The 26,087-nt window shown below is 46.2% G+C and overlaps 6 protein-coding genes across 6 annotated transcripts; 5 read left to right on the forward strand and 1 right to left on the reverse strand.

The window, feature by feature from the left end:
* Nucleotides 1-284: 284 nt before the first annotated feature.
* JR316_0001862 (Endoplasmic reticulum membrane protein 65) lies at nucleotides 285-2,717 on the forward strand (the record flags this gene model as incomplete). Its single annotated transcript, XM_047887660.1, has 9 exons — nucleotides 285-848; nucleotides 900-1,178; nucleotides 1,234-1,384; nucleotides 1,434-1,601; nucleotides 1,653-1,813; nucleotides 1,866-2,030; nucleotides 2,082-2,305; nucleotides 2,356-2,497; nucleotides 2,556-2,717. 9 exons carry the CDS (start codon nucleotides 285-287, stop codon nucleotides 2,715-2,717), a joined length of 2,016 nt encoding a protein of 671 aa, XP_047752583.1.
* An 808-nt stretch (nucleotides 2,718-3,525) lies between these two features.
* Nucleotides 3,526-4,639, forward strand: JR316_0001863 (uncharacterized protein; the record flags this gene model as incomplete). Its single annotated transcript, XM_047887661.1, has 3 exons — nucleotides 3,526-3,614; nucleotides 3,675-3,958; nucleotides 4,020-4,639. 3 exons carry the CDS (start codon nucleotides 3,526-3,528, stop codon nucleotides 4,637-4,639), a joined length of 993 nt encoding a protein of 330 aa, XP_047752584.1.
* Nucleotides 4,640-5,014: 375 nt separating this feature from the next.
* JR316_0001864 (Meiotic recombination protein SPO11) lies at nucleotides 5,015-6,883 on the forward strand (the record flags this gene model as incomplete). The annotated part of the gene is made up of 13 exons (XM_047887662.1): nucleotides 5,015-5,289; nucleotides 5,365-5,556; nucleotides 5,611-5,675; nucleotides 5,742-5,808; nucleotides 5,854-5,908; nucleotides 5,961-6,014; nucleotides 6,070-6,156; nucleotides 6,206-6,289; nucleotides 6,335-6,409; nucleotides 6,465-6,532; nucleotides 6,589-6,741; nucleotides 6,792-6,846; nucleotides 6,875-6,883. 13 exons carry the CDS (start codon nucleotides 5,015-5,017, stop codon nucleotides 6,881-6,883), a joined length of 1,239 nt encoding a protein of 412 aa, XP_047752585.1.
* Nucleotides 6,884-7,383: 500 nt separating this feature from the next.
* Nucleotides 7,384-10,024, forward strand: JR316_0001865 (uncharacterized protein; the record flags this gene model as incomplete). Its single annotated transcript, XM_047887663.1, has 11 exons — nucleotides 7,384-7,575; nucleotides 7,714-7,765; nucleotides 7,838-8,000; nucleotides 8,053-8,687; nucleotides 8,752-8,917; nucleotides 8,971-9,004; nucleotides 9,057-9,070; nucleotides 9,134-9,454; nucleotides 9,511-9,562; nucleotides 9,630-9,836; nucleotides 9,902-10,024. 11 exons carry the CDS (start codon nucleotides 7,384-7,386, stop codon nucleotides 10,022-10,024), a joined length of 1,959 nt encoding a protein of 652 aa, XP_047752586.1.
* Nucleotides 10,025-18,081: 8,057 nt separating this feature from the next.
* JR316_0001866 (Rho guanine nucleotide exchange factor scd1) lies at nucleotides 18,082-21,646 on the forward strand (the record flags this gene model as incomplete). Its single annotated transcript, XM_047887664.1, has 7 exons — nucleotides 18,082-18,564; nucleotides 18,620-18,844; nucleotides 18,902-19,075; nucleotides 19,177-19,263; nucleotides 19,403-19,495; nucleotides 19,547-20,027; nucleotides 20,100-21,646. 7 exons carry the CDS (start codon nucleotides 18,082-18,084, stop codon nucleotides 21,644-21,646), a joined length of 3,090 nt encoding a protein of 1,029 aa, XP_047752587.1.
* Nucleotides 21,647-23,706: 2,060 nt separating this feature from the next.
* JR316_0001867 (uncharacterized protein) lies at nucleotides 23,707-24,375 on the reverse strand (the record flags this gene model as incomplete). Its single annotated transcript, XM_047887665.1, is given in 5 exon segments — nucleotides 23,707-23,822; nucleotides 23,857-23,875; nucleotides 23,891-23,921; nucleotides 24,183-24,244; nucleotides 24,295-24,375. The coding sequence occupies 5 exon segments, from the start codon at nucleotides 24,373-24,375 to the stop codon at nucleotides 23,707-23,709; spliced, it is 309 nt and encodes a 102-aa protein (XP_047752588.1).
* Nucleotides 24,376-26,087: the final 1,712 nt, after the last annotated feature.

Genomic DNA, 26,087 nt, shown 5'->3' on the forward strand with positions numbered 1-26,087 from the left:
AAGGGTACATATTTTGTAACAGGTGGTCCATATGGGTCCACCTTGTGAAGTTCGTCGATGATTGGTTGATCAATTCATCAGCTGTCTCCTAGGGGCTATGTCATGTGATCTGTTTCGGTGGCAAGGTGCGTGTCAAACCAACATCCCAGCTGGTCACGGTAACGTCAGTTCAACGTTAGTGCAATTTACATTCTCTGACTTCGACCACTGCAGTTTTTGCTGCTCATACAACTTCGTGTTCGCGATGACTATTTGTCCGCCCTAATCACACCCAACAATTGAACATGACGACACAACATTCTTCACGGCGATCTCGCAAGTTAAGACGTAGATTCTCGTCTACTGGCAGTGCATGGTCTGCCGGATCTCCGAAGTCTATGGCATCTGCCCCTTCTCCAATACGAACACAGAGCAGGAAAACATCTTTGAGCCCTGCCACCTCCATAAGGGAACCAGCACGTCACCTCTATCAGAGACCACATTTCACAGACGGATCAGACTTCGAAGATTACCTTTCTGTAGACATCAACGGGCGGAGGACTCGGGGAAGGTCCATATCACCTACGCGAAGTATATTTGAGCAAAGAGTACCTCCCACTGCATATGCTTCTCTGCCGCCTACACCGATTCAGCCTTCTCGTCCATTCTCCCCTTCAACGCCAATTTCTCCTCTCCCAGACTCACACACGTATGAAGCTCCACCTTCGGCACCCGAAACATATAATGTTCCTTTTTCTTTGTGGGATTATCTACGGGAAGAGCTATTGGCAACAGATTTCGATTCTCACCAGGAACTGAAATGGGAGAGAGTTAGCAACTTTTTACAGATGCCTGTAGCTATGGAAAAGGTGCGTAGATGAGGATATGTAACGCAAATGTACGACTGAGCAACTTAGTAGATCATTGGATTTGGTTTCATTCTTTGCTTCGATTCATTTTTGTACACTTTCACCATTCTTCCCATTCGATTCGTGTTGGCCCTCTTTCCGTTTATCACCAACACCTGGCGAAGATCTGCGCGCCCTTTACCCCCGTCACAAAAAGCAGACCTTCTTAGAGCGCTCCTCCTTGTTATTGCCCTCTTCATTTTGAACCCACTCACAGATGCCAGTAAAATCTACCATACAATACGAGGGCAAGATACCATTAAACTTTACGTGATATTTAATGCCTTGGAGGTGCGTCAATACCAATTTCTTCGCATCGAACATAGACCAAGCTGATTTTTACCAGATTGGAGATCGACTATGCGCATCTATTGGACAAGATATTTTGGACTGTCTTTTTTCCCGTTCAACTCTGGAACCATTGTCTCGTCGCATTCCTGTCTCAACTCATACTTTTCGCCCCTTTTTGTTCTTTTTCCTTGCATTGGCATACACTGGTAAGAATTACATCCGGCAGCATCAAAAACTCGTCTTGACCAATTACAGTTGCCCACGCACTTGTCATGGTTTATCAGCTAATCTCACTCAACGTGGCCATCAACTCATATGACCATGCCCTTCTCACTCTTTTGGTATCTAATCAGTTCGTCGAAATCAAAGGAAGCGTGTTTAAGAAATTTGAGAAAGACAGCCTTTTTCAGATCACTTGTGCAGGTGCGTGCTGCGCCTATCCCATACCTGCCTTCTCATAATTTCATGAAACAGACATCGTGGAAAGGTTCACCCTAACATTGATGCTGTTCATAGTGGCATTCCGAAACCTGATTGAGCTTAGTGGGACAGAATTTGACTTCACCGGAGGCTTCGTCCTTCCAAAGAGCTTTGGATGGGTTCGGGGCAATAACGTACTTTGGACAATTTCATATGTTCGTCATACCTTTACATCATATTCTGTGTTGATGATTCATCTTTCTGCAGCCTGTCGTGACTGTATTAGCCTCGGAGATGGTCGTAGATTGGTTAAAGCACGCGTTCATAACTAAATTCAACCACATTCGGCCTTCCGTTTACGAACGTTACATTGACGTACTCTGCCGAGATCTCTCAAGCATGAGTGGCCTGGGACGTCGTAGTGCAAGAAAAGTAACTTGAATCCTTTTCATCTGTAGTTTTTGCTCACGACCATTTTCCTAGCATTCCTATGTTGACCAATCGCCGCTTGTTGCTCGTAGATTAGGATTCGCCTCATTACCTCTTGCTGTTCTAGCTATCTTGGTTGGATCACAGTCGATAGGTCTCATGTTCTCCTCTAGCTCAGATTTTGCTTCTCCCTGGACATGGACTATACGATCTCTAAGCAATGCGGAAATTATGCATTACGCAACATGGGCAGTCATGGGCCTTTTGTTCTGGATATGGTTGGTGTCTATGTCTCTGGTGACGATATTTCTGTTGATCCTTCATGCAGCTTTGTGGGCATTAAACTTATCATGGGAGCCAACCTTGTAAGTTATGCCAATCGACGTCGCGCGGGCATGGAAGAACGCGAAGCAGGAGACGTTGTCAATGATTTTGGTCGTGATCCAATTGGAGAAGGGAAAGAAGAGCAGGTCAGTGCTGCGGTTCTCACTACCTCGTATTCATAATATACCCTAACCTTTCCTGCAGTTGTATAACAAAAAATTGAAGACTTTATTGGATAACGACCGCGATGATGTCCCGCATACATCTGAAATGGGCGAAAATGCCCCCGGAGAACACGGGAAGAAAAAAGGGAGAGTCAAGCTTGAAGATCTCACGCGTTACACCATGGTGAAACGGATCTGGTAGTCTCCTCCGATCCTCTCATCCGTCGTGGACGAATTTATGTGCATATTTATGACCCTGTATTCATACTAATGATAGATTTAGATTTGCAGTAATTGTGGCCCGAGGCATATATGATAATTGTGGATGACCCACTCCATATGTTATGTGGAACTTTTACGAACCTATCAATGGGAATAGGTTGATAATCTCCTTATGTTGGTTTTTGCGCAGCAGCTTGATTCTACCACAAGGTTCCTACTCTTTATCTTCTCGACATTTACGAGATGCTTTGGTGTGACCTTCGCTGTTATCTGAGCGGTTTTGAAGCGCCCTAACTCTCTGGGTATCTTGGATAGTTCAACATTTCTCTATTTTGAATTTAGACTCGAGCCAAGATTTTTCGAGCAGGAGGAGATTCCTCGACAAGCATACATGGCAAAATTCGGGTGGTGCCCGTCAAACGACGTTCGGCAATTTGCTGGTGCGTGTGTATCCCATTGAAGTCCCTCGGCGTCTACCTCCGCTGTATTGTCACCGATGTGAAAGCACATCCGGCTATGCTAGAATTCCTCTTTCCAATAGGTTGAAAATATTATAGCCGGAAAAATAACGTTCACACATGGTAGGGGCTCGTGGCCTCGAATGGATGCTAATAGAAAAGGAAGAAGCGACAACTTGTGCGCCATTACTTCCCACAGACCTAACTGCTCGCGATGGCAAAAATGGACGAACAGCTTCCCAGCCCAGGGTTTTGGTCATATAGGTATTGGCAGTAAAATGGGCTTTGCCCGTGGAGTTTACTGTTCTTCTCTCCGTAACTCACAAGCCCATGTCTTCCTCGCCAGTATTCCACCCTGGTTTAACGTTTGCAACACTTGTTGTTCAATTTGCCGCAACTAAAGGGAGCGTTATACCTAGGTAAGCATTTTTTTGCGTTGTGCTTTTAAGTCCGCTTGCTGATGTAGATAATTCACCTAGCTTCGTTCCTCGCCATAAGGGTGAGGGTGAAAATGAACACTCTACCGCTAGCGGCGGGTCCTCCGCTTCCAAACCAACAAGCTCTTCGACACCTCCAACAAACTCCACTCTAACTGGTTCCCATTCTTCAACTGCAGCCTCCTCCTCCTCCTCCTCCAGTATTTCAAGCTTCTCAAGCTCTAGTAATACTGCCACACCAACCCCTACACCTCTTACCTTGCCGCGACCAGTTGTTCGATCTGACATCACCACCGCTGGTATCGTTGGAGTAGTTGTTGGCTCAGGTAAGTCATAATATAGAATGTTGCTGCAGACTCAAAGGCTAATATTGTTTACTTTACAAAGTGGCCACTATTGGATTGCTTATCATGCTCGTATCTAAATGTATCCGTAGATATCGCAAAAATCGAGGGCGTATGAAAGGTCCCCGCTTTTTCCGAGTGGGGAGCAAGTCTCCAGCAAGGCCACAGACTCCTGTGACGGAGATGGCGCAAACGCAATCCAGTCCTATCATCACATCCGCCGTCACTGCAGGGTTTACCACACATCCTTTTCTTTCACGTTATTCTCAATCGATTTCTACCAACACCACCACATCCCTATCTCCACTATTCCCAGCGGCAAGTTTGGAACGTACACGTAGTGACGCAGGCGCTTCCGAAGGGGGCGCAAGCTCTTCGCACACCGATACATTATCGTATGTTTCCATGTCATCCGTGCCCGTTGGGAATGGTGGAAGTCCAGTTCTCAGCCTGCTACCTATAATATCTGCTGCTGCCGCAGCGAATGCACCGCCTCCCGCTGCACATCTTCCAGAAGCATCTATACTACATCGGTCGCTCACCCTTCATCAGAAGTCCCTCGAGGAAGATACTAAAGGTCGTGATGTTGGACGTATGGATACTGATGACATAGAAAAGGAGGATGACGGCGCGAATGACCCTCCACCGAGCTACGACGCTTGAGATTCAAACTGTTTTAGCATTTTCCTTTATTATCATGCATTTGTGTTTTAGTCTACCAACCCTCACTTGTAGCAAGTAGTTCATATTTAGTTCAGACGTAGCATTACCTTTAGTTATCAACCGTTTTTCTTAGCATTTTGAATTCTCCAATGCAGAATTAACATTTCATTCCTATGAGAGTGACTCTGAAAAAATCCTTTTCAATATATTCTGATGTGGACAAAACGTCGATCTTAAGCGCTGTGTGAGCGCTGTTGGGTTGTGGGCGTATTTGGTTTCGTTTGTTGATTGATTGCGATGGTCTAGACCACAGCTCATCGACTTTGCCTTCTTCCGTTCTCTGATGCAAACTTCTTTCTTGTTTCAATCCACGCCATGAGAACCAGCTATGGCACAGAATCGCCTGATATTGATATCTTCATGGACAGCTCGTCCGACGGATTCGAGCTCGACTTCGAGCTTGAGCCCGAGAATAGCTTCCAGTTTCCAAGCTCGAATCCAGTGGACGTTGATTTAGAAGTTTTGAACTATCCCTCAGATTACGTGGAAGAACTTTTAGTGGTAGATGACGACGATGACGCTGATTACACAGAGCTGAAAATCCAAGGAGAAGAACATGAAGAAGATCTCTCTGATGACTGCTCAGATATGTCTGAAATCTCTGCTCAGTCGGTCATCGGAGCAAGGCATATATCTGTTTGAAGAACATACTGACGAGTTTTTAGTGAATCATCACCGGTCATAGCCCGCATAGAAGATATGGTGCTTTCTTTCTTGAACCAGCTCGCTTTTCCTGGGAAACGAAAGGACGACGATGAGCTCTCCGATAGATCTGACCCAACAGAAAAGACGCTTTCTAGGTCAGATTACAAGATCACCATTCCGCTTGTGGATCGCACAAAAAGCCAAGTTGATGGGTGAGTTTGATTCCTTTGAGAGCAACTGATCGCATATATAAGCGCATTTGATAGCATTCCTGTCATGAAGCGAATTCAATTCCCCAAGAGAAATAAGCAGGGCAGCTCCCAAGCACTGGGTTAGTACAAATCCGCGCATATATGCAGGAATATGGATATGATTCATCGTTATGATACGTACACAGCGCAGTTGTTCAGGGTCTTAGATCTTGCCCATGAAGCTACATTGAAGGGTGTGCCAGTGACCAAACGGTATGTTTCCGGACGGTTATGTGTGCTTCCATTGATGCTTTTCAGGGACATATATTATCAGGATGTTTCTTTGTTCAAAAAGCAAAAGACAGTTGATACGGTGAGCTTATCAAATATGTACCTTTCTCTCCTATGTTCAAATTTGTACGTAGCTCGTGGATGATTTAGCAGCGACTTTCGAATTGGCAAGATCAGATTTAAATATTGTGAGCAACATTACCATCGTATAATGGATCTGTTGAATCGATGGAATCTCCCAAGCGCTCTTCTTCCAAAGGACTTGTTTGCGGCTCAGGTTTGAGAATAACTTTGATAACTGGAGAAGTCATCGTTTGTCATGATTCTGAAGTAAGCTTGATTCTGGTCGTGTATTGCTAGTATTTATCAACTGGCGAAGGGGTCTTTGATTCCTCATGGAGAAGATATTGAGACATTTGGACTTGATGAAGACGTTACTTGGATTCTGGTGGTCGAAAAAGAGGTAGGCACAGACCAAAACATCTGGAGTCTTACGATCTGCTTGTAGGCTATTTTCCAGACCCTTTGTCGTCTTCAATTACCCAGTCATGAATCAATGCCTGGAAAAGGGATCATTATAACGGTACGTAAAGACAATTAATACTTTCCACGGAACCTTTTTCATCCTTCTGCCCCAGGGAAAAGGCTACCCTGATGTCGCGACAAGACATCTCGTAAAATCTCTGGCAGATGCTCTTTCAAAAAGGTACATAGCATGTTCAACATTATTTTGTTGGATCATCCCCATAATTTTTTCCCCAGAATCCCCATCCTGGCATTGATGGACGCAGATCCTTTTGGTTTGGACATTTTGTCGGTTTATAAGTTTGGGAGTCGAACCATGCAGCACGAAAATGGGAAGCTAGCCGCGAAACGCACAAGATGGTTGGGCATATGGGCAAGTGAATTGCAGAGGTAATCATGCTATCAAACTGTGGGCTTTGTCCTTATCCATTTATGCATAGCCTTAATATCGACAAAGAGCACCTTCTCCCCATCACAAGACACGATGAAAAAAAGGTAGGTTATTCCGTCTAATTTTTCAAAGGGAATATGAAATGCAGCACCATCAGGCCATGGGTATATTAAAGAGGAGCGATAATCCCTTACCCAAGAGATGGAGGTTCGTTTCGAAATAACAAAGCGTAACGGCTTATAGAATATATGTAACCTTTTATCCACAGGAAAGAGCTACAGTACATGCTGCATAGTCGTCGAAAAGCAGAAATCGAAATTCTACTATCAAGCAAGCAAGAATCGCAGGGAAAGTGAGCCTCGGACAAATATTTTTCATTTACCTTGATCTTGACTGTTAATCTCAGGTTGTCGACCGAGTCTGGATTCTTGGTACAATATCTGCGAGACAAAATTAGAGAGATCGTGGAAAGCAGTAGAGAATTTTAGCAGATGAACAGCATGTAGAAAAAAAATTTCAAGTCGCTTTTGTCTGTGCAAAACGGAAGCAATAGCTTAGTCATACAACTCCGCTTGAAAGGGCATGAAGACAAGGACTCCAACCACCACTGTGCTTGATATTGGCATCTCCGGGCAAGACCCATGGCACCTGCTCGTTCTTCTACTCGTCGTGGGCATCCAGCCCAAGTTCCACCAGCGCCCGTGCAGAACACAGAAACAAATGACCCAAATGTCAATAAAGAACTTTTTCTTGATCCCATGCTCGGGACCCCGTTGGCGATTTACATTGAAAAGGACGTGGAGGACAAAGATGCTATTTCTCAACTTATAATCGTGAGTTTGTTGCATTAAGTTAAGCTTTGGTGCTTGTAAGACCATAACATGAAGTCGACAACTACATAGTCGATTCGGTGTCGATATTATCCTCGTAAAATCATCCAGTAGCACAGTATTAACACGCGGATCTTCTAGAAACACGGTGGCCTCGTTTCCGCTGGATATAGTGGCGTACCATACATACTAGGTATATCTCAGTCCATTTGCATGCAAGTTTCATCCATTTTCGCCGTTAACATATCCTTCCTATGTCTCGCAGTTGATCCGCATAAAGAGTCGGGCCAAAATCTTTGGAGGCAGTATGCCGGAAAGAAGGGAAAGATCGTTCTCAATGCGACTTGGGTGCAAGAATGCGTCAAAATGAATCAACTACAGACATTCCAAAGCAATTGGGCTGGGTGCAAGGTTACTGGCACGGAGACGTATGTGATTTTTGACATCTGTAATCCTCCACTAAGCTTGGTTTGTGTACAGTGTATACCAGTCTTCAACCTCCAGGGGTTTGGATGAGGCTGCTAGCTCTTCAACTCGGGAGATACAATCCATTCATCCCCATGCTTTACAAGCTACCATGCCACCGGTTGATCCAAATATTCACTCTTATCCCTTTCAAGTTTATGCTCCTCCGCTTCAGCCGACCCCTCCTAGGGGTATGCCTGCTGCAGGGCCATCCCAATGGCAAGTCAGTATTGCACCGGCACAGACCCACCTTCATGGCCAACCTGCACCGTCGCAACCTCCGACCACACACCCTCATATGATTCACCGGCCGCCAACACAACCTTTAGCCCAACCTCCATCGCAACACTACCGTGAAGACGCTTGGGATGGATACAACACCCCCGATGAAATGGCACCCCAACAGGCTACTTATGACTACCGCTATAGGGACGATCAATCTGGATGGGTCCCTGGTCCTACCCCATATTATGAACCATCTTATGATCACAATTATGGGCAGCCCACTTATATGGAAGAGTCTGCAGGGCAATCTTCAGGCTCAAATTCAGTCACAGGACAGCCGGCCCAAATGCCTGGGTCTTCTGTTCAACCCAGCGCAGAGGCTGCTGAAAAAACGCGGGGAAGAAAACGGACACGCACACAGGCAAGTCATTATTAGATTGATGTACGCATGAAACTGACCTTTTTGAATGTTCTAGCCTCAACCTGGAGCGTCTGCCGCGTCTTTAGTGGTAAATCGCAACCCACCTGCGCGATCACCCACGCCCCCAACTAGAGTGATAAAGAGCACTTACGGCGGCAATCTGTTCACTGCAGACGATGTGATCTACTTGAAAAAATACATCGACTATTGTCAAGATCAGTGTTTAGTTTTGAGGTTAGCTCTCTTTCGAACCCTCGATGCTGTATTGAATTGATTTACCTGAACAGTCTAAGAGAAATCTGTGAAAGGATCGCAGTCAAGGTAAGTGGTGGATTTCTATTGGGCATTATTTATATTGACGGGTTCTTCGTAGGCACCTCATCACACGTAAATTCCCTTCAGCTCTAATCAACAATTTTTGGATATGACTAACTTTGCTTTCTTCTTCAGTTTCTACTCATGGCGTCGATATTGCAACAAACATCAGATTCGACTCGGTGGATATGCGATGAATAATGAGAGGTCCGAATCACCAAGCGTGGGCGATGACCTTAATATGGAGATGGAGGCCGAATCAACCCCTCGAGCTCAGAGTGGCAGTGGCGCGATACGATTGGATATGAACGCAGCAAATGCCGCTGCCGCTTCTGCACCACACAGGAACAGATCTCCAACGCCTCCTAGGGCATTGTATAGGAGTACTACTGGAAAGGGCGTGGCTTTCACTCAAGAGGACGTGAATTTCTTAGTGAAATTCATGGAATACCGCAAGTGAGTTTCTCAACTTTTTTTTCATCTGTATTCTCGCCCTGATTTTGTTACAATAGGAACCAAGGCGCGATCGATATGGTTTCCTTCTGGAAGGAGGTTGCTGCCAAGGTAAGCGGGGACAGGAATTCAATTTGTCCCGTTCGTTCAACTGACTCTGTTTGATTGTTATTACCAGGCACCTCATCATTCTCGCGCCTCGTGGATGAAGTTCTGGCGGCGTCACAAACATGAACTGGCTCATACGGAGGGAGATGAACCTCTTCCTGCGCCTCCTGACAAGAAGATGCGATATAGTAAAGACGATGATATCTTGCTTGCCAGGTATTTCTATAACAAACCTGATGGTACATCGGACAAGATTTTCCAGGCGTTCGGGCGGTTGGTACGTTTGACTTATTTACAATATGGCTAAATATGTGCTCGGGGTTTTTGACATTTCGCCTTCAGCATCCTCATCATCCGTGGAAGGGTTGGCAAGAACACCATCGAATACATAAAACGAAAATCGAGCACTTGATGCAGCTCATAGCCAGTGGAAGGGTCCTTACGACACAATACGACGAAACATAGTTGCGACAACTAATTACGCGAACAAATTCTTTTCGACCTTGGGGTCTTTTTTGACGATTCTATTTTTATTGTCTTTTTATCATTTGCTCTCTCGCTGTACATTTACCAATCATTCGCATTGCATTTCTTCATTTCCAATCCATCTGGTCGTTTCTTGACACGTGCGAACGCGGACGGGTGCCCGTGTCATGGTGCACGGCCTACAGTCCCTTGCTGTCAGCGAGTCATGGGTACATAGATCTTTCTACATTCTTGAACCCCTAATTTACTTTATTCTTCTGATTCTTTTTTTGATTTCAAATTCCACTCGGGCATGCGGGGTAAGGCGGGGTGGCTTACTCTTTTCGGATATGTGGGTCCATTATGATTCGTCTCTGTATCAATTGGTTCAGCGAGCTAACTATCTTTTGCTAGATAGATACGCCTTTTTGTGAGCAGATGCGTCACATCGTGTTTGCATACAATGCCTCTAAACAATATTTCAATTTTCATACCTGTTTTTAATGTCTATCTCCTTAATCTTGGGTCGTTGATGCATGAATCATCTAGGCAGCCCCGGTTTCATCGTCCAAAATTTTCATCGGAGTATGACGCACTGCTAGTGGAATGTCATCTTGAAAATATAAATCGACATTGAACAGTGTTGTAGTGGCGTGGACATTTCATATAACAGTATGGCACCGAGCAGCCAGTCAAACACAAAGCAACGGTATCTCCCTTCGTGGACATATGACACAATAGGGGTAACTATAAATAGCCTGGTATTATTTTAGTGCTTTAGAGGAGTTTGTCTAGGCTTGCCTACAAATGCAGTTCAACGGCTTGTCCGTTTTGAACTGTTATTTATTGATGTGAGCACCTTTGTATTTCAGGCCATACCTACTGATCCATGATCTGATTACAAGATTTGCGTCTCGTCCACTAGGCTTATAGTTGAATGACTCACTTCGCGGGAATTGATGCCTGCCAGTCACTACGTGTGTCGAAGACGTGTCATTTCTACACACTGACCGCTAAACATTGTCCATGGCGGTATGTCGAAAGAAGTGAAAGTGACGCGAAGTGAAGGCGACGCGACAGTCTTATCAGCTTTCAGCATAACCTCAGCTTAAGTTGAGTCTCCCTGAGCCGGTTCAAATCCTATGGTTCACCGGACTTCAATCAACGTGCATATGGCTCTGACGAAGTCGTACTTACCGCAATACCGGTGCCTACAAGATATCTCCTCGGTATGATTGTTGAACTGTCGTTCATCTAAGATGGGTGCGTACCCGAGATGTAATCATCAGCTTTCTGGTCTTATCGTCAGCGGGAGGTTCAGGATCCCGATGCCCAAAGGTAGTGATACATCATGCCAATGCTTTACGGCCGAAATGGTTCTGCTGGAATTAACTCCAACTTATGTGCGCTTTACCATTGCGAGTATAAATGAGTCATTTAGAACGTTCGAACACCTGGAAGGGGATATTTATTAGCGCCCATGGTAGGGTGACTATGTAAGCACCGACAACTTCCGTTTGGCTCCATGGTACAAGTTAACACTTGAGTGCGACATTTATTCATCGTGTGGGTTGTAATCGCGCTAGGATGGGACATCATAGATTACGCTTGCGTGCTTGCACACAACGTGGTACCTCTGCTGAGTCTGGTGGACTCGTGATTTATTGAGTATAATCGTTCCAATTTGGCAGCCATGATTACTCTGGCTAGCTCGACCTCCGAACTGAACCGCGACGACCAGGATAGTATCATCATAAATACGTTTGATGCTTTTCTAGGTTGTCAGCCATCAGTGAACTCGTCCCACGCCCTTTGCCATGTCAACAGCAATATATGGTCCTTCTCTGGTTCTACTTTACAGGTCAAGTCTTGTTTCGGGAGCTACTATGAGATTGCATGCGATAACGCGTCTTTTATCATTCAACGTCCTCATGGCGTGGTAAAGGATGTTCGGACATTTGACCTTGAAAGCGTTGAGGCGCTATTAAATATAGATGCTTCCTGGGACAATTGGTCTATAAAATGGTCACCCCATCAGCTTAATCACACTTTCTGTTTTCAAATTTAAGAAAACGGGGGCTAGACTATGCCTAATCTCACCACGCACACACACACACGCTACAACTATTTCTTGCAATAATACTTCTCAGAACCAACGAATTCCGCTTTGCACGCAGTAACACATGTCGAAAATAACGGGATTTCATTCTGAGACGATTGTCAATAATGTTACATGTTGTACTGATAGTTGGCTAATACACTGAGATTTAAATAGTGACTAACTTCCTAATACCCCACAGAAAGTGAAAAAACAAATGATCTATAAAACATTAGAGGTTGGAGATTGATGGCAGCCCACCAATACTGCTATGTGTGATCCAGATCATGCCAGCTTCCAATACACCTGTCTTGATGTCCACTCCCATATCCAAAAAAATATATACACCATTTAAGAATTGAGGAAGCTGATGGACAATTTCTATTACTGGATTCGATCTGTCAAATCGCAGTGGGAATTTTTGCACGTTCATTCTGAAAATGATAGGGAAAAAGGAATGTCGGTGTGACTGTACTTTTTCAGGAGATGAAGATATTCATCAAATTCTGCCAATCATATCATAGAAGATGCCGGTTTATGAAAGACATGTCGCCCTCTTATCCCCTCCATTTTCTCAGTTAATGACTCACTTTGCCATTCCGTAAGACACTGTACTCGATAACGCGAGTACGAGACAATAATGAAAGCAATCATATGACTATATAATGAATATATACACTAGCATCTGGACATCACCTTGGGCGCTACTACGCTCACAGGCTAGTAAGGTTTTTTAATCAGAAGAAGTCAACTACCTGTTCGCAGAAGTAGCATTTATTTCAAGGTGGCTTAAAATAAACGAGTGAGAGGGAGTCAGGGACTATCACAATCCGATACGAGGACATGAATGATAGTTACTCACGAAGCATGATATCGAAGGCCCATTATCAGTTAGTCTCTCCTAGACAGACCACGATAATCGGTTAATCGAATATGTTCAAATATAGTCATTGCTATGCCATTCTGGGTCGGAGTGCGACGGCGGGGGGTTACTTTATTCAAAGTAGAACTGACTTTGGCTTACCGCATATCTGGATTGCAGAGGATCGAAGTGGCGGTCCTATTACACTCCATTACGAGGGATTGCGCTATCATTTTCGCGCATACGGCTAATCTCAGACTTGAACCGCGTCGAAAAGGTATGATCGACTAGTACGCGACTCTTATGATGACGTTGAATAACGATATTAGTTCTCCTTAAAAAGCTAATGAATTGGGCTGGCTCGCTCTATGAAAAGATTTACCGTGAAGCAAGGCGCATCCCTCGCAGTCCATATCAGTCGTATATGGCACAACTGCTGCAAGCACAGCTCTATTTTAATCTCAATCAACGATTCTCCGTTCCGTGTCCCTTTTCCGTGTCCCAAACACTCCGAGGGACACCGCGATTTGTCACTTAAAGTGCAAACGCGCTGTGGACGGTCCATATCAGTGAGCTTAACGTCATATAGACTCCACCGTTTTTATCACCATTTCAAGGGGGAGGCACATTGGTTTCTCTGGCTTTCTCCAAATTTATCGGAGAGACTGAGGTACTATGCGATGTGCTCATGTATTTGACTTTCGGCCAGAGATAGGACCTCAGCATCTCTGCCCAACTTGTATATGGATTCGGCAAAGAAAGGTGTGGATATTAAGTAAATTAATTTGCCAGGTCCAGCACTCCGGTCCTTTGAGTAAAGTTGCTTGATGGTCCCCGACTGAACACTTACGTATTAGGACTAAATGCGCATGGTATGGATCCGGACCCACAACTTGGGCAACTTTGTTGAATGAATGAATACTCGTAGCTGTTTCATGGCGAACAAGGCGCTTGTAGATAGGCTGTAGATGTTCAATACAGTTAATTAATCTTGGAACATCCTGGTCTACGGGCATCATTATGATCGGTACATAATTTCCCAACACACTGGAGTGAAGCTACCTTGCAAATTCTACATAGACAACGTGTTTATTGACCTGACAGCACAAAGGATGGTTCATATGCGACGGATCATCACAACGAGAGAATGCTGTGCCGACGTGGAGGTTTCAGATACCGGGCATCGGGCGTTGAGAGGTCGTGATATGCGCTGATGATGCGCCGTAGAGTGCCTTGTTCAAGCGGAGAGGAGAAATCTCGGTCAGTTGGGCGGGAGACGCAGTTAGGAGACGCCGGTGCTCGGTTGAGGGGGCGGCGGCGGCGGCGGGGCAAGGCCGCCCTGATCGCGGCGTGGGGGTGCCCTTGCGTCTGCGTCTAAGTGCCCCGAAATTTACCGATGTCAATAGTAAAGTACAACACCGTCCGGGAGAAGCTTACATACTTCACATTGACAGGAAGGAAAATGGTAAGAGGCATTTTTCCACCGCCGGGGCCACACTTGATCTCAACAGTCCGTTTTTGCGGGGACGCGATAAATTTAGAACGGAGCAATGTGAAGCGCCCAGAGAAGCAACAAGCCGGTCGGGCGCTCTGTACTACACCCACAATGACTGTACACCAACATTGCCTGTTGACATTGTGCTCTAATCACCTTGTCCGCATTGAATTTAGCAACCAACTTGCAGGCCACTTACATAGCTGAGGCTGAGGTCCGTCGATTATCATATGATGGATGGTATTGATATCGATGATCCTCCCTTCCTATTTCGCACACTCGCCGCCCGCGAAGGCCTTTGGAGGGCATTTTATCGCCCTTCATCATCCCTGGATGATATTCTGAGTTTGTGGACGTTCTATCAGACCCGACTCTCGAAATCAGAGCTAGACGAAGCATGCAGGTGAAGTTTGGCAGAGTTGTTCCAAATTATTGGGAAAAGATGAGAGCCGCGCTGGAAGGGCTTTGAGAGTCTGATGATATGAAGGGCTTTGAGGGAAATAAAGTCTGCTTTGAGAGGAAGAGAGATAACAAAAGAGAAGCGAGCGAGGCACTCATGATGGATTATGAACCGGTGTCGGATTTCAAGAGACCCTATCAACCTGAGCAGCGGTACGTGGGTGGGTCGTAATCTATACAAAGTCGACAGGCGCAAGTACGTGCATGTTTACTACAAGGGTACCGTACCTCAGGTGACGGATACCTTACTTTAGGCCGTGCCTCGAGCCGGTGGTGATTAAAAAATCCCGCTACGCATTTACGAGTAGATAACAAAAAGGTCTCGAATGGTGCGCATGAACTGGGTATCAATACTTGAGCAAAATTCAATGAGCAGAGTGAGCACCCTTTCCGGTGGCCTCAGCTAACCCCCCACAATAATATATATTCAGGACTTGCATCCGTTAACCCGTTTGAGTCGTTTCCGTCTGATCCATCTGATGCTGATGCTATTAGTGCATATATGTCTGTTTTTTTCAAATACCTTGCGAATAAAGCTACCGTTGCCATTCAATGACGCCAGAGCGCCAAGCCAAGCCGAACGACGGGGAAGCCTACCGCCAAGGAATCAACACGGGGTCTGGAGCGTCGCGAGTCGCGCGACGCGTTGTTTGCCTGCAGTGATAAATTGGTTTTTGTGTTCTACAGAGAATTTCGGACGATGAGATGAGAGGCACTCTGTTTTTCCTTTGAATACAGGTACATTTGTTATGAAATGGATGTTTAAACCTTTCAAGAGTTGAACTTTATGTTGTTGAAGATCTGTTCAAGAGCCGCGAGTGACGAATGCGTGCAATGGCCATCGCGCGCGCACGCCACATTACATGGCCTCTGCGACGGTTGAGCGGAATGTAACTCTGCAAAGGCGCACAGGAGATGTATGCAAAAAAGACACTTGGACCCACTACGCATAACAGTTTCAGACGTCTCAGCAGAACGCAACGCCTTGAAACCCCGTCTTACTAGTGCACCCGCCTCTTCAGACCTGAAACCTACCCCCGACACCTTGCATAGGAGTCAGCCGTCAGTCTAACACCTCTTCATCAGCCCTTCACCCTCTAGAGTCGCTCATCGATGACTCGATGGCTCTGGAGTGAAAGCCTGAAACTGAGCCTTAGCTAACGAGTTACTCCTATCCTAGGCGTGAAGTGTATTAGAGTGTATTTGGTGGTCATGGTGGCCGGTCATAACCAACCATGTGCGAGACATGTGCCTCATATTTGCAAATTTATTGGTGGAGGACAAGTACGACCCAAAGTAATCGATCGAGTTTTTGTGTATTTCGTCAGATTGCATCGTGAACTGCTTCATTTTGTTACTTGTACGATCGGACGGGTATTTCAGAGTTCGGATGTTTTAGTGGTATGGATTTTTTTTGCGACTTCAGGGGAGAAAGAGTGAAAGAGAACGAAGGAAAATAAAACGGCCAATGAAGGGCATGAATGCTAGTTAGTTTGAGCCTCTTTGCCAGGTTACATTAGCGCGATTGAACCTTGCAAGTATAATGAGTAAAATGGACCGGAAAAGCCTAAGGGAACGCCCCTCGGCGAGTCGGTGTGGGCTCGGTGGGAGAAATGGCGCCGGCAATGTCAAGCTTGCATTTAGAATAAAGCAACACATAAATTGTACGTAGGTATTACCTAGGACCGGGCAAGGGCGGCGATCTAGAGCTTTAGGATAGCGCAAGTTGATAGAAACGGACGAGCGCAGTTAAAATCTTGACGACGCTGCGCCGCTGGAGCGCATTCTTGTGGCTGAGTGTTGACGAGTTTAGAACAAGACCACTGGTTGGTCGCTGGGGACTTCCGGGGGGTATGTGAATTTGAGTGGCCTGCGCAGTGCGTATACAGTTTGGGAAGTGGTGGGCTCTTCTGAGGTAGCTAGGTAGGAAAAGGCAAATTATAGGCCACGCCGCAAATCCTCACAGCTAGAACGCCTTTGTCTAATTGAAAGCCGAATGTTTTCAGGTTGGAGCAATAGTAAAAACAAATGAATGACTTGTTTGAGAACCGAACATAAAGGAAGATTCCTTTTAGCTTTGTTTAGAGTTGGCAGCGTGCACTATGTACATTAAGATCTTTCATAAAACGCAGAGGACGTCACTGGCAGAGTCCAGTGCGTTGAATGCCGATATCGGAGTGAGATCATCGGAAGGACTAGAAGATGCTCAACGGAAAGCTCAAGTGAAATGAGCACCCAGATTTGTCGCGTCTATAGGGCCCTATAGCACGCGACAGGAGAATAAGAAGAAAGAAGAGACGCGAAGCGCTGCGCGTATACACGATGTGGAGTTGCAGTTGCGGTGGTGTCGATAAACTGGACTCGCACGCGTGTTCGTAGGATTACCTGGATATCTCATTCCCCGACAAGGATACCGCCAGGGGAGATGAGACGAGCAGGTGTGTGAGGAAAACACTGAAATTAGATCTGGACAAAAATATCAGAAATAGGAATCAGGATTGACCCCATCAGGGAGCCCGGGAGTATGTTCGGTCGAGGCCGCGAGGGAGCCGTGTGGCAGATGTATAAATACTAGAGTGTCTGTATGTTGTTTATATTGCGGCAGATCTGGTGAATCTGGAGAGATGATGTGATCGGGAGCGAGGCGTACCAGAAGGACGACGAAACTGGCGGTGTGATGATGGGGGTTGTGCAGAGGAGCAAGGCTATGTTTTAGAGATAAGTTTTGGTAGATAGGATGGTAGAGGGCGGGGAGAGGGTTGAGTGCGCTGTGGGAGAAGTGGAGTTTAGCGAGCAGTAAATGGACACGAGGGAGAGCAGATCTGCCGGGAATCGGGTATCAAAATGAGGCTTATATTCTGCAGAGAGCTGTGGATAGTTGTACTAGGATTATGGACGAGTATGAGTCCACGATTTGTGTGTTTCTAGCGTCTATTACTATTGTTATGTCGCAGGTCAAGTCGCTCAGCGAACAATAGAAATAGGAAATCGCACATTCGGACGTGTTTGATTTGGATGTCGGAGTTTGAAACTGAAGCGAGCCAAGTTGATCTTGGATTTGTGATCTCAACTACAACGCTCTTATCCTTCTAACAAGTCTTCCTCCCCTTCTTCCACCACACACGTCCCCCGTCCCCAATACTATGGCCTCCGGCGCAGGCCGCAAAAAGTCCATCGTATCCACCACAGGGCTCCAAATCGACACCAACGCCAACACCCTCCTCAACAAATCTGCCTCACAGTCCACCTCCCTCTACCAGCAATGCTCCGCCCTCAGAACTAGACTCCTCAGAATTCGCGGCTTCGCCCAATACTTCAACAACACCTCCTCAGACTCACGGCAGTCCACAGACCCAGTAACCCAGCTCTGGGACCTCTTCTCCACTGGCACTCCGCTATGCTATATCTTCGATCAGCTTCCTGAGGAGGCTGGCTTCAAGAAGCTCAACAACTCCACCTTTGACCAGGAAAAGTTTGAAGCAAACCCTGATAGGGCCAAGAAACATGCTATTGCCCTCTTCGCCATGCAGATTCGAGCAGACAAGGTCATGCAGGAGATTCCGGGGTGCGAGTTGTTCACCGTTACGGACCTTTGGGACCGGAACTCGACAGACGGTTTGGTCAAGGTGAGTTGCGGTGCCTCTTTGTTCCGTGTGCCATTACGCTTACATCTTGATCCAGGTAATCAACACCGTCACCGCTATTGTAGACCACCTTCCCCCGGATGCCTTTGAGGAATCCCCGCCGTCCCCACACTCCCTGCAGGAGAATGGTTCCACAGAGTCTCTCAACGACACACTGGTGTCGTCAGTCATCAACACCCCCAAGGGCTCCGCGCAGACAAACATCATTCGAGAGATGGTAGAAACGGAGCGTAAATACGTGCAGGACCTAGAGATTATGCAGGTGCGTCCATCCATAATTTTTCGTGTTTGAGTTACCCGCCGACCTCGGTATTTCCAGAAATACTCCAACGCTCTTTCGCAAGCCAATCTCATGGACCAGGATACTATCCACCTCCTGTTCCCAAATCTGAACAAGCTTCTAAATTTCCAGCGCAAGTTCCTCATCCGGCTGGAGAGCACAGCGGAGATGCCATGGCAAGAACAACGATGGGGTCAGCATTTCCTAGAAAGCGTGAGTCGGCTCATTCTTCCCATGTACTCTATCTGGACTTCCCATTGTTGCTGGTTGCTCAATTACTTGCTTCTATCCCCATCCTCACTTTCCCATTATAGGAAAACGAATTCATTGTTTATGAGCCGTACTGTGCCAACTACACGAATGCTACAGAGCTTATGCTCGCTAATGAGCAAAACCTAGTGGTGAGTCAACCGCCGCTGTTCCTCCTTCATGTTTCCTGGGTTGGCTGCCTTGGTTCAGTTTCACACGAGCTGCCACAGCCATCACCCTGACAACTCTCTCTCGGCAACTTCCGATTGCTTACCAAATATATGTCAACAGCCTCTGAACCATTTGATCAATGTCAAAGGCGAGCTGCCCGGTTTGCTTATCAAACCGATCCAGCGCATTTGCAAGTATCCCCTCCTCCTTGACGTACGTCTATTCCGCCTTTCCATCGCAACTGTCCTCTGACACGCCATTTAGTCTCTTATCAAAGCCTGTTCGCCGTCGACTTACGATCATTATGACGAGTTGAAGCGTGGCTCAGAAGCGGCTAAGCGCATAACGGACAAGATCAATGAGGCACAAAGGCGCGCCGAAAACGAGCAAACTGTCAAAAGTCTGCAATCTAGAATCGACGACTGGAAGGGCCATCACCTAGAAAACTTTGGCGAACTTCTCCTCGACGATGTGTTTGTGGTGACCAAATCCGACATTGATCGGGAATATCACGTATTCTTGTTCGAACGCATAATTCTCTGCTGCAAGGAGGCAAGCCCCAATCAGCCAACCAAAGGCGGAAAGGGTATCAACAAAAACGGTTCAATTCTCAAGAAGCCTGTACCACTCGCGCTACCAGGCGGCAATGGGACACCGCAGAAAAATACACCTCTTCTGTTGAAAGGGCGTATCTTCCTCGGTAACGTTACTCAAGCTATCCCTGTTCCAGCACGAGCGTCTCCGAGTGAGTGCTTTTCTTTTTTCCTTATTGTTCTGTTTCATTGTATTGCTGCCGATACTGATGCCTAATCTCTAGCAATCGGTGTTGCCACTCAATATCCACTTGCCGTGTGGTGGAAGGGCGATGATGATCTAGAATATTTCACTTTGCGATGCCGCCATGAAGATCAAATGCGGCAATGGGAAGCGACGATTAATCGTCTCATCAAGGAGGCCGCGCAGAGACGCGCGTCCGAACGTGCTGGCTCAGGTATGTCGCGTATCGTCACCGCCAACAGCACGAATCCTGCCCATGCGAGAATGGTCAACTCCCACTATTCATCGACTTCAACCGCACCCGTATCCGTCTATTCACAGTCACAACCACAATCTTCCCAACCTTCTATTCGATCTCGCCCCAGTTACACTAGCTATGACTATGACGACCAGACTGCCTTTTCAAGCAACACTAATTCGACATATGGCGGTGGGCCGAAAGGGTACCCGCCACATGATGGTTTCGATTTCGAGCCAGATGAAGATGAACTCGAGGATTATCCTCCCGCTTCGATAGCTTCATCTGGACGTGGAACACCGGTTGGTTCGCGCAGGACACCAAATGCGTTTAGCATGCCTCCAGAGCGCGAGTCAACTGCGGGATACGACAGAACGGTGCGAGCACAGACTGAAGGCACAGACGGCCCGAATATGGCTCAATGGAGAGCAAATGGTCTGCCTCCCCTCCCCTCAGCCTCGGTTGTTTCTCCGAATGGGCATATACGCCCAATCACACCTCGTGTACCCTCAAGTTCTAATATGAGCGCCAACAGCTACGCCTCCGATGCTAGCTTTGGAACGGGTGTTCCCCGATCATCCACTGGACGGCCGCCGCTGCGAAGTCAGTTTAGCTCGTCGCGTCTGAAGAGCGGGTATGAGAGTCCGAATAGCGTGAATGGAATGCCTACTAGGGGACGGGCGGTGACGCCAACGCTGAATGTGAACAACGTGAACAACGTTGCTCCTGCTCCCGCTGCGCCACCGATGACCCGGTCGCGGAGTGCGAGCCAACCAAGCGCGTACAACCCGCCACCGAAATCGATGCCGCCGCCGCCACTCCCCGCTGGCGCTGCGAAGCCAATGTCGCATTGGAGCCAGAGTCAGGAACACCAGCGGCCGCTGAACGGGTTGCCGACAAATGTAAATGTACCCAAGGGCAAGCGCGGGAGCGGGTCGAGCCATTCTACGGGCGAAAGCTCCGATTATTCGCCGAACAGCTCGTCCCCGATCACACCGTTTGGATCGAGCGAGTCGTCGTTGACGGGCGATGGGGGCATGCCACGGTCGCACGGGTTTGATCACCAGTCGCAGGCCTATGATCAGTCGCCGCCTGTGAAGGTTAAGGTGCATTTCCATGAAGATATATTCGTGATTCAGGTGCCGAGGGTGACAGAGTATGAAGAGCTGGTAGAAAAAGTCGGGCGCAAGATCCGCTTGTGCGGGCCCCGTCGTGAAGATGGTCCATTGCGGGTGAAGTACAGGGATGAAGATGGGGACATGGTTTCTCTGGGCTCGACGGAAGATGTCCAAATGGCGTTCGAACAGTATCGACCAGGAGGACAGGTCGTTACGCTCTTTGTCACATGAACATATCTTCTTCTGTCGCTCGCCCTATATCTTTCCATCTTCACATTCTTCCCGTGCCCTCATCTACGGACTTTTTTTTGTTGCTTGCTGCTTCTTCTTTACTCTTGATCTTCGCAATCTTTTTGGTCATCTCTTTATCCTATCGCATTTCGTCATCTTCATGGTTACCTGGTCTTTCTATCACATATTTTGCATCTTTTCTTTTTCATCAAGTCTTCCCGTTCCGCAACTCTCAAAACATTTTTTATCTAATCCCCTCCAAACAACTCCCTTAACTATCCTACCATCTCAAACACACAAAAGTCGGTCACACACAACAATTAAATACGCCTCCATGCCGTGCTACTTGCCTGCCTGCCCAACACACACCTCTTCCTGAACACCGGCCCCCTCTTCAACATATCCATTCGCTCAGCATCCTTCACACCCACACCCACCACCATCCAACATATCTTCGACCGCGGATCTTGCCCTTGCCCTTCTTTTTCTCTTCGTTTCTTTCTGTGTCCATTTCTTCTCTTTCCTCTTTCTCTTCTGTTCCTTATGTATAACCGGCCTTGCCTTTATTCTCCCCTTCCTTTTTTCTCTTTTTATTTTCTTATTCGATTTTGCCAGACGTTCTATCCACAATAGTCTGTAGTCGCTCTCTATATTTTTTGGAGTATAGGCTTAATCGCACACCTACCACACCATCACCAAACCACCACACACAAATACGCACACACACCCATCTGCGTCATCAACCATCGTCACGACATATATTCTTCACCCCTCCGTTCCTTTACTCTCGTCTCGTTTACTTATCTAACTGTTATATTTTTTGTTTCTTCTTCCTTGGATTCATCGGCCCTGGCAAGGCCCCCTTGTATGTTTCATGGAGGATAGCCTTAGGATTCCCTATGTATAATGAAATAGAAGAGCGCGGAAGCTCATGAATTATGCTAATTTGGCAGCGCTTTGCGTCTCGGAACATCAGTCTGTCAAGTCTTGCACAATGCACACGAACATAGGTTTGTTTCCTTTTGGTTTTTGTTCTTTTGTTCGAAAGCGCGCACGCGTACGCTCGGTTCGTCAGTGTGCCTCATTCATTGTGTTTTGTCTTTTTTTTTTTCTTTTCTCATTCGTCTAGCTTCTTCGGCTCATGCCTCCATAATGAAGATTGACAATTACACGCTGGCCAGTAAGGCACAAAGAAGACTATTTTCCGTCATTAGTATGGAGGACGTGAGAACAGGCACAAACCCTTCCCCGAAGATGATCTCAGACCCCTTACGGCCTACACGCAAGCCGGATCGTCGCATTGACTGAAGTTGATAATGCCCGTAAAATTATTGATAGGTCCTATTCCGGCATAATGAGTTTTCGTTATGAGACGTCAGTTGGCAGAAAAAGTGATGAATGAATAATATCATCAACACGCGAAAGAAAGGGGGGTATTGTTGAGTGATGTGAGTTAACTACTATTGAATTCAACTCTGTCGTGAAACACTAATCACATACCGGGAACGCCTCCTACGATTTGGAGGAATGACCAATCCCAAGGACCTATATTATGATACCAGAGATTTATTAGCCCATAGGGTACACAAAACATTGATCGTGCGCAAAAGAAGAAATGATTGATGGAAATCCGGATAATCACCTATACATGAGCCTACACCGCAATTCACAGCGATTTTCTCTGCGCCATTGACCACGGATAGCGTATTCATCGGTGGAACAAAGTTTACGGCCTGAATGTGTCAATTTCGATGAGTGTTTCGGTCAGTTAGGAACAAAACTCGTGTTGAACCATAAAGGAAAACCTGTTTAACTGACAGAGGTCAGCACACCATTTCCAGGGACTTTGAGTGTATCAGGATAGCTCTTAATTAAAGTAAAAAAGATATCGTCAGTGATTATTGTTCGACACAATGAACATGAGGCGCTGGCGTGCATGCGTTCTGCAAAATAAAGCGGCTTGCCTGATCAATTATGACCCCGAATTGGCGTATGCCCATCGCGTTATTTCCCTTGGGTCAAGGTGTTCAAAGTGAGCCTGGTTTGAATTCAGATTCGAATCAGACCGCACTACCCACCGAGTAGGTGATATTGGTGACTGTACTATTCGTGGCTAAAGCTTTGGTCTTGATACGAAGTGCCTGATCACTGACCGCAGTCGTCATATCAATAAGGCCTTTGTGTGGAAAGGGAGTAGAAAATTGACGTACTTTTCAATGATGGTGTTGCCTGAAATTAATATACCAGAGACGATAACGTTCGAGTCGATGGATCCCTAAATGACACATTGAGAATAAAACGAGTAAGAAAATCAATAAGCAACGGACGACTGAAATTCCATGACCATTAATACATGTGTTATTTTGAAAGATTATGTTCGATCCTTTATTGATGGCCAAACAATCATCCTAATGGACGATTAGCCCTGAGTCGTCTTTCATCTAGTGATACTCATTTACCTGATTGTGAATGATACTGATATGGAATTGTGTAGCTTTTAACTTAATTCTGCATGTATATGTCGCACAGTACTGACCTATTTTGAATGGTAAGATCCGTAGTACTGCAGTCAAAGCCATCTGTGTTGTGACCTTCGGCCTTTGAGCATAAATGGCGATGATAGCTTGTCGGAACTACTGAATACTAACCGGCAGGTAGGCCATTACTTTGATCATTTGGAACATCTCCTTGTGCTTCAGGATGCTGGTTAGGACATGAGCAATAATCATAGTGACGCAACGCACAGTTGTCAATGACGAGGTCCGTCATAACTAAAGGGGCTGGATTGGAGACCGAATACACGCGGGAGGGCGAATTGACCACTGTGACGTTCTGAGAAATTCCTAAGACGTCGATATGCGGTTATAAGTTGAAAGCCATTGAGACCACACACCGCATAAACACCGGATATCTTAATTCTTGTGAAGGCGTAAGGGAAACAATAGCATGAATAGTAACAAGGAATTTAAAACCAACTTCATCATCGGCGCTGGTTTCACAATACCACCATTTTCGCCTAACCCGTCCTTTTTCCGAGACGATAAGTAGGTAAATAGAATCGGCAAGTACATTAACGACGTACCCAATAAAATGGACCACCACCATCGAATCTATGACCATTTCCATTGACTTAGGACAGTCATTAGAAGCTCCTTGGAAAGGAGCGCAACTTTCTCACATGTTATTGATTTCCCGCTGAGGAATTTTTCTTAGCACCTCGACCTACTGTAAGTCAAAATGATCCCCCGCACCTAATGGTGAAAAGAGGTCCTTCCCAACTGAGATTTCCAAAGAATATATCGCCATCTGTGAGTACACCCTGAATGTAGATATCTTTCAGTTGAATTAAGAATAAACCCACTCATAGTGACCGTTGTGCCCGTTTTCAGATTCAATGTCAGACCTTGACCTGCTGGAACTGTAAATGTGTTGAGGACAACAGTAGTGCAGTTGACGGCCGCAGCAACATCTGCCATAAAATCATCAAAAAAATAGCATATAAGCGCATTTCGACTGTGGAATAATTTGAATGTACCATCAAACGAGTTAATGGTGCCAATGCATGGTGGCGTAGCAGCCAACGTCAATGATAGGATTCGACCGAAAGTAAGATAAGAGAAGAGACTCAGACATCCTTGTCGTTTCATCATTCAGATTGTGGGCTTCCACGAATTGTCACGGTGAGGTATATAACCAGACCAGTGTGTGTGAAATGCACCCCCTCGGGTGAGCCGTCGTTCCACGATTCCGTTGGGGAGTGGCCATTAGATTTCACATGTTCTAAGTAGGTACGAAGGAACAGGTGGTCTGTAACCATTTCAGTAGCGAATATATGCGATGTAAAATTGGAACTGCGCACCACATAAGTTGATCATGGATCTATCTGTGATAGTGCAGCTCAGATTCAAACCAAGCGCCCCCTGAACAAGAGGTTCAAGCTGCTTGACCTTGTGTAAGTCATCCATTTCAACTTAATTTCATGATCCCAGAGGTGATGAAAGGCCCAAGGGACTGCTAAAACCAAAAGCGTAACGATGGTGCCAGCGTGGCGGAGGTTGCGACGTGTGCCTAGTGTCTCTTGAAATCGGTTTTAACCAAGGGGGATTAAAATGCGTATATAGAAAGACGAAATCAGAGCCAATACTGCGAAAACATCTTAAACAAGGTGCATTCAGAACGAAGATTGGAGCCAACAAAATTAGCCCAACAGCTTGAAAATATTTGTAAGCGAAACCCCTATGAAAACACAGCATGACGTAATATCGAGCTGAGCCGTACTAGATTCAGCAATACCTTGCTTCGTTTGCCATGGTTCAATAGGTACAGGAAAATGGAATATCAGCAATCCTGTTTTATATCACGCACAGAACATATGTAAAGGCTTTGTCAATTGGTATATACATCACAATCGTAAAGTCAGGGAGGCCTGATGGATCCCGAT

Source organism: Psilocybe cubensis, chromosome 2 (genome assembly GCF_017499595.1).
Source record: "Psilocybe cubensis strain MGC-MH-2018 chromosome 2, whole genome shotgun sequence".
Lineage (NCBI taxonomy): Eukaryota > Fungi > Basidiomycota > Agaricomycetes > Agaricales > Agrocybaceae > Psilocybe > Psilocybe cubensis.